Here is a 7,499-nt window from a genome sequence, read left to right on the forward strand (position 1 = left end):
ACATTATCAAAGTTGGCAAAAATTCAGGTACAAAGGTTGTGTACACAGATTTTATTGAGGATCTAAATAAATAAATAAAAGTGTCGGTATTGAAATGCTGCTACTAAACCAGTCAAAATAAGTAATAATAACCCCAACTCCACAACAAGTCTGAAGAAACGTAGTGTAGTGGCGCTTCCAAGACCAGAGAGCTCCACGGTGAAGGCGCTGTTAGAACTAGCGTCTTCTTCATAAAATGCCAACAAAGACCTACTAGTCAGATGAGCACTCTAAGAATTTTTGCCACCAATAGTCGCTATTGTCATGTCATTCTTTCGAGTTTCCAACAAACACACAACAACTAACTAGAAGTCTAGAAAGCGACGTCGTCTGACACAAAATTATCTCAACATTTTCACTTTAAAAAAAAAAAAAAATGAAGAAACCAAAACGACCACGTTTTCACTTTTCTCCACCCCTTCAAGCACGGCCTCCATCTATAAATGTCCTCTGAAAGTCAATTTGTTAAGTTTCGAAATTCCGTTTCCCTTCGTAAACTAAAACCCTCTTCCCAACTTTCAAAATCTTCGGCTCCTATTTTTGTCAAAAAAAAAAAAAAATCCCAAGTAACCAAAGGTAAGAACTTTATTAAACAAATTGAAGAACCCAAATTTGAAAAAAGATCAAAACTTTTTTATTTTTATTTTTTACTGTCTCTAAAACTAACTCTTTATTATACTTTGTCAATACTAAAGATTGCTTCTTTCTTTCTCTGACCAGGTTTTCACCAGTCCAACGAAAGTAGTTATAAAAACGACATGTCGAGCAGCAACAACAACAACAATAATGACGTGAGTAGTAGCAATACGAGGTTGCCGTTGTCGGAGGTTGTGTCGGACTGTGTGAAGCGGTGGTTTAAGGACACGTTGAAGGAAGCAAAGGCTGGAGATATCAACATGCAGATCTTGGTTGCCCAGATGTATTATAGCGGTTATGGCATATCCAGAGATGCCCAGAAGGTCTATTTCATTTAATTTTCTTTTTAATTTTGATTTAAATTTTATTTTTTTAAGGGATTATATATGTTGGGTTTTGTTTTTTTGGGGTTTAGGGTTTGGTCACTTTGTTGGGTCTTTGTTTTTTTTGGGTTGCAGTTGTTTCATGTGGGTTTAATCTTAATATGACTTTTGTGGAGTTGTGGACTGAAACACATGTGCATGTTCTTGTTGTCATTTTTAAAAATTTTAAATTTCTTCTCTTTTTAGTAGATTCATTTGAGTAGGAAGTATTATATTTGATACTAGTCTAGTTTTTGGTTTGGATAGTTGGGATTGTTGTATTAGCTTTTATGATTTTTGTGGTTGGAATTGGATGAGTAAAATATGTTTCAAAGCAGTATTTTTATTTTAATGTTTTGAAGAATGAGTTGATTAAAAAAAAAAAGTAGAGAGAGTATAACATTAATTGAATTTATAACAAAGAACATGTTAATTAAAGAACATAGAGTATGCTTTTGGATAGGATAGAATAGAATAGAATGGCGGCAAAGAATACATGTAGCAAACTATGATTAGTCCGTTGAGGATTTATAACCAACTCCAAAATTTTGGTATTAAGGCTTGGTTGTTGTTTTGAAGAATCTGCAGATTATGGGGATAATAAAGTTACAAACTTTATGTTGTTTTAGTTGTCAATAAAAGCAAACTGAGGTCTTAAGGGACAAAAGTTTTTGATTTTAACTTCTGGTTTACTTTCCTCTGGAACTTTTCCCAGTGATCAAATGGAGCATTAGAGTTTTAGTTTGCATGTGTGTGTTTTCACGGAAGAAATTTTATTTTATTTATATATTGTATTGATTCTGCACCCTTTGTTACTCTTGTAGTCTCTGTTGTTGGTACTTTTTGTAGATTTACTTATTTTGTGAAAATTGAGCTGATTTCTTGGGATTTTAGGGAAGAATTTGGATGACAAGGGCATCAAGAACTCGGTCTTCTGTTTGGAAAGTTAGTGATAAGCATCCAGGTTGAACTCCATATCCTCCCCCCCCCACCCCCCCTGTGTTTGGTTCCTTTTTTTTTTTTTTTTTTTTTTGTTATTATTATTATTTTTTTTTTCCGGTTGTTTTTGTTCTAATTAAAAGTTTATATGTTGGTATATGGTAGGTTATAATGCCAGTGATTCAGATTCAGACGAATTGAAGGGTGATTCTTAGTAGACCCTTTAGGCTTGTGAGTCCGAAACAATCAAATGTAAGTTGATATCCCTATTACGTTTGGCCTTATTGTACTTAATTTTTCTCGTTGCTTTGTACTTAATTTAGAATAGCAAGATGTTTACATGGCCTTATTGTACTTAGTTTTTCTCATTACCTTGTACTTAATTTAGAATAGCAGGATGTTTACAAACATACGAAGACCATGGGTTATTCACTGTCAATTGTGTCCTTAACATGCCCTTTTTTGTCTGGTTTTGTGAGAATCTATTTTGTGGGTTCACATATAATTTTGTTTTTATTTGGCAGTAAGATGCACTTATCTGAATTTGATTAGCACACTTAATACTATAATTTAGTAAGTTGATTTACCTTTTTTTTTTGTTATTAGGGCACTTAATACTATAATTTAGTAAGTTGTTTTACCTTTTTTTTGTTCTTTACCCTAAAAATAGTGATGCTTTTGTTGGTTTCTTGTAGATTCACATGCTTAGGTTTCACCTTTCTTGACTTTCTTGTTTGATTTGCCTTAGTGTAATCATTGAAGCTACTGTCTCTCTTGTTAAATTGTCCCATAGGATGTTATCTTTAGCTATTTTCTTTTATTTGTGTGTGTGGAGGGGAGGGGAGAGAGAGGGGGGGGGGGGGTCCTACTTCACATGCATGCACATTATGTTGGTAATATCATTGTGCAAAATTATATGGTGATAAATACTGATAGTGAAAGTTCTCTTGTACTGGATATTTGACTCGTTATGGTATTTAGAGAGCCACTTTCTTTCATTTTCATGGACCTTGATAGAAATAAAGTTTTAGGCTTTTAGAGATGGTATAAACCCACAGATGGCAAGCTTTTTCCTTGAAGTGCAAAATGAAAATGATGAGGCTGAATGTTGGAATGCAGTGCAGGGCTTGGATGGACCACTGGTTTTCTTATCTGCAGAAGCCTGCAGCCCTTATCTTTGACTTCATTGCAATGGGGTTTCAATTGTTCTAGAATTAAAAAAAAATGACCTTAGTCTGAGCTATTTTATACAAATAAAATACCTAAACTTATATTTTCATGTTCATTAGTTATTTATGCTTCTTTTTCACTCGGCTGCTTTATCATCTTAACCTGAACCAATCATTTTATCCTATATATGTTTCAATGAAGCTTAAAAAGGGCAATAGCAAGGTAAACGTTTTTTATTTTTTGTTAGTCAGATGTTTTGTGTTACATTTTAGTCATCACTTCAAGATATTGTTTTTAATAAGCCTGGATATAAATCATATAAGAGAGGCTCTGTTCATGAGAGTAGCAGTCAATGAGTAATCCATAATTGCAATGAACATACTTGTACAATGATAATTTTGAGGTGGAAGAGTTGTAAAGAAAGTAGAACTATGAATCAATGCTTTCATGTGAAGTCAAACACAATGAGTAAGTGTAGTAGTAGCATGTTAGTTTGCAAGGAGACCAAAATCAATGGTTCAAATTTTATTTACTAACTAACAAGAGTAAAGCAAAGTAATGATTAAATGAAGTGGCACTAAGTAGAGTTAGATGAAACACTCAAGTAGATCACAATTGTTGAGTTTGCTCTATACTTTTCGATTTGCAGATTCAGTAGCGTGTTGTACTTAGTAACAGTCTTGGATTGCTGGATCATTGATTGTATATTTCTTTCCTGAAACATATGTTAGATATGGGCATGAGTTGTTTATAATTTCTGTTCAGTTAAGCATATTTCTGGTTTGACTAATCTGCTATCATTTATTTTTCCTTGTTTCTAGGCTTAGCTTGGAGCTATGCTGTTCTTCGCGCACCTTGAATGTGCCTGTAACAAGATTTTGTTCTTTTTTCCTGTTCACTTGTCTTTTTTACTCCTCATCCCCCAAAGAAAAACCCAAAATATTGCACTGTACAAATTCTTTTAATTGTCATCAGAAAATGATTTCTTCATTGCCCATTCATTGGCAAGAATCCTTTGAGGTTTTCAGTCATTACTAGGAAATGGTTGTTTGCATTATTTTCTTTAATTACCAAATGATACAAAATTTTATAATTTGAATAACATTGTTGACAAAGAAATAATTACTGAAACATCATGCAAAATCCACTGATAAAAAAAAAAAAAAAAAAAAAAAAAATCATGCAAAATCAGTGGCTGGCAGCATCTGAAACATCATGCAACTAGCATGTTTGCCTTGCCCACGTTTGTTGAACTAAAGGATCCTTTGGTTTCATGGCAAATTCTGTGTTGCTATCTCAATCAACAATAATTATCTAATGTTTCTGGTTTGCACGATAATTACTGTTGACTAGGATAATTATCGTGCGATCCTACGATTCAAATGCTGCCAGCCACTGATTTTGCCTCATTAGTGGCTGGCAGCATCTGAAACATCATGCAAAATTTTTTTGGTTTATTTATTTATTATTTTTTTTTATGGGATAAAATTTTTGTTTTGATGAAGCTTTAAGGATTTTTATTTTTTCGTGTTGTGATGGTATGCCTTTTTTTTTTTAATAAAATTATGTTAACCTAAGCAAATGTTTTTTAGTTTTTAGTTCACTTGTAGTCAAAATGAAGGAATGTTTCATCATTTCAAATTGAAAAATTTGATGTTGGCTTTGCTTTCCTTTTAAGCTATAATGTTGGTAAATTTGTTTGATCAATATACTAATTTGTGTTATAATATTATTAAAATATTTTTTTTTATATAATTTTGTCAGTTATGTTTGTACTTGTATATTGATTGATTGATTTTTTTGAGTATTCTCTTTAATTGTTGCTAAGTAGTATAACTTGAATAGTTGAGTATGAAATTGTATCTTGATGTCTTTTTCAGTTCTAGTATACAAATATAGAATGTCTACATAGATGATGAAATGGATGATAATGCTTAGAAATTTAGGACGGTGGTTATAAGAACCTTAGAATAAGAATAATTAAATATTCACTTCACTTTAATATTCATCTTGCTTTTGGATTTCATATTGTAGTTAGCTAGTTTCTATTTGCTAACTTATTTTGGATTTCAAACTTGAAACTTAGAACTTGGAGAATATTTTCCATATGTTTTAATAAATATTTTGGTATTTGGTTGCTAATTAAACATTTATTGAGTTTTTTAGATACGTTGGGTCAAAAATTAAATATATTTGTTTAGTTGGTATAGACTTAGCGGTGTATGACATGCAAATAATATAATATGATGCAAATCTTAGGTTTTTTATATTTTTTTATGAATTTATAATTTATGTGATTATTTAACATACAAAGTTATTATTAATGTGTTTTTTACTTTAAATCTGAAAATATGTAGGATCTTACTATTTACGATCCGATCTTATGATTTACGATCTCACCTACCTTCAACGATCCTACATAGAACCCCAATTTTGACAACCTTGCTCACATGTTTTTTTTTTTTTTGGTGTTTAGTTATACGTACACCTAATGGGTATTGTACCCATGGATTCAACTTCTACCTAGAACTTTTAAGGCTGGAGGCACTAGTTGAACTAGAACTCATTGGGATCTCTCACATGTGGGTCTCACCTAATTGTGAGCTCATATATTGTGAGAGAGATGATACATATACTAGATGTACAAGATACTTTCAATGGGGTCTTCAATGGAGTCGTGATTAATAATATTTTCATACATTAACGGGGTCTTCAATGGGGTCGTGAATAACAATATTTTCATAAATTAATTAACTTGATAATTATAATGATAAATTTATGAATTTTATTCGCAACTGTGTAAATGTACTGGTTGGCTGCCTCTGCTATTTGTTACTAGAGGTAGCCCTTCAGTAGGTATTTGATGTATTTTAAAGTTATTTTGGCCTCAGTTAACTCCTAATCAATATGAACATAAATTTCTTTTATGCTTTAAAATTTGCAATACAATGGTCTTGAATTAGTGTGGTATTCCTCAATCAAAGATGGAGATCTGAGGTTTCAAGTTTCAATCCTCATGTACTCGTGTTAGGGACTGTAAAGTCATGTGCCTTTTTTTTTTTTTTGAGGTGTGATGTGTCATTTCCAATATTCTATCATTTAGCAGACCAAATTAAAAGAAGGACAATACAAATCTCAGTTTACATTTACAATTCTTTCTCCAAAAAAAAAAAAAAATTGTTTACATTTACAATTTATTAAGGTTTTGTTGAGTGTCAGTTTTTTTGACATGTTTGGAAGCAGATCCAGCAAAAACAAAAAGAAATCAAACAAAGAAGGAGAAAAAGGACAATGATTACATGAACCTTTAAATCTATATTGGATCCTGTGTTTTGGTTGGATCTATGTTGAGTTGTTCACAACTTGCGAGGTTCCTCGAGTTCAGTAATCAGTATAGTGAATAGAGCTGCCCCCGGCAAAAACACTAACAAATGTCTTCTACCTGCTACTGCTCTTCCTATTCATTATGTTTTTTCAAGCAAAATTGACCCTCTACCTAACCTAACAAGTTCAAACTTCAAACTAGATTTGCCAATTAGCATCAATTTTTGTCATCTATACGAGTCCACATGAAAGACATGCCAAGCATCATTGTCAGGATAGTATCATCCACTTATGCTTTCTATGTTAAATAGGGGCTATAAGAGCACTCTCATCAGGTGTGCCAAATGCCAAATATTTGGCATTTGGCACACCAAATAACAAAAACCACCCTTCATCAGCTCTTCCAGATCTCAAAAAATTTGAGACACGACTACAGTACCGTCTCAAATATGAGACGGTACGGAGAGAAATGCTATACACTATTCACCTTATTTAATCCATTTTTTCTCTCTCCTTCTATCAGATATCTCTCATGTCTCTCCGTCTCCTTCTCTCGCTCTCTCTGTTCTGGCATGCCTCTCCCTCTACATCTCTCGCTCTCTCTGTTCTGGATCGTCGATCTCACCACGCCGATCTCGCCACGCCAAGAGACAGAGATCGCCTGGCTCGCCACAGATCACGACCCACTTTGCGACGAAGAGGAACTTCAGTGTGAAGGACACGGTGGTCGGAAGTGAAAACTTCCATCAGCGACGGCGACGGAGGCAGTTTGGGATGTGGGTTTGTTTGATTTGGTAGATGGATGTGGGTTTGTTGAATTTGTCTCTCTGGTTGTGTTTTTTTTTTTTTTCTTTTTTTTTTTTTGAGGTAGCGTTGGTGGCCGTCGGGGTTGTTGCCTGTGGTGGCCGTCGGTGTTTATGCCGGTTTGGGATGTGGGTTTGTTTGATGCCGGTTTGGTAGATGTGTGGTTTGTTGAATTTGTCTCTCTGGTTGTGTTTTTTTTTTTTTTTTTTTTTTTTTTTTTTTTTC

The 7,499-nt window shown here is 33.4% G+C and overlaps 1 protein-coding gene across 1 annotated transcript; it reads left to right on the forward strand.

Annotated features, from left to right (window-relative positions):
- Positions 1 to 467: 467 nt before the first annotated feature.
- On the forward strand, positions 468 to 4,160 carry LOC115952282. Its single transcript, XM_031069381.1, has 5 exons — positions 468 to 615; positions 760 to 998; positions 1,932 to 2,001; positions 2,142 to 2,228; positions 3,968 to 4,160. Exons 1-4 carry the CDS (start codon positions 483 to 485, stop codon positions 2,189 to 2,191), a joined length of 492 nt encoding a protein of 163 aa, XP_030925241.1. The 5' UTR covers positions 468 to 482; the 3' UTR covers positions 2,192 to 2,228; positions 3,968 to 4,160.
- Positions 4,161 to 7,499: the final 3,339 nt, after the last annotated feature.

Source organism: Quercus lobata, chromosome 7 (genome assembly GCF_001633185.2).
Source record: "Quercus lobata isolate SW786 chromosome 7, ValleyOak3.0 Primary Assembly, whole genome shotgun sequence".
Lineage (NCBI taxonomy): Eukaryota > Viridiplantae > Streptophyta > Magnoliopsida > Fagales > Fagaceae > Quercus > Quercus lobata.

Coding starts and splice junctions, on each gene's coding strand:
- LOC115952282 (XM_031069381.1), top strand. CDS start 483: ATGTCCTCTGAAAGTCAATTTGTTAAGTTTCGAAATTCCGTTTCCCTT. Junction 616..759: donor AAAATCCCAAGTAACCAAAG/GTAAGAACTTTA, acceptor TTCTCTGACCAG/GTTTTCACCAGTCCAACGAA. Junction 999..1,931: donor TATCCAGAGATGCCCAGAAG/GTCTATTTCATT, acceptor TTGGGATTTTAG/GGAAGAATTTGGATGACAAG.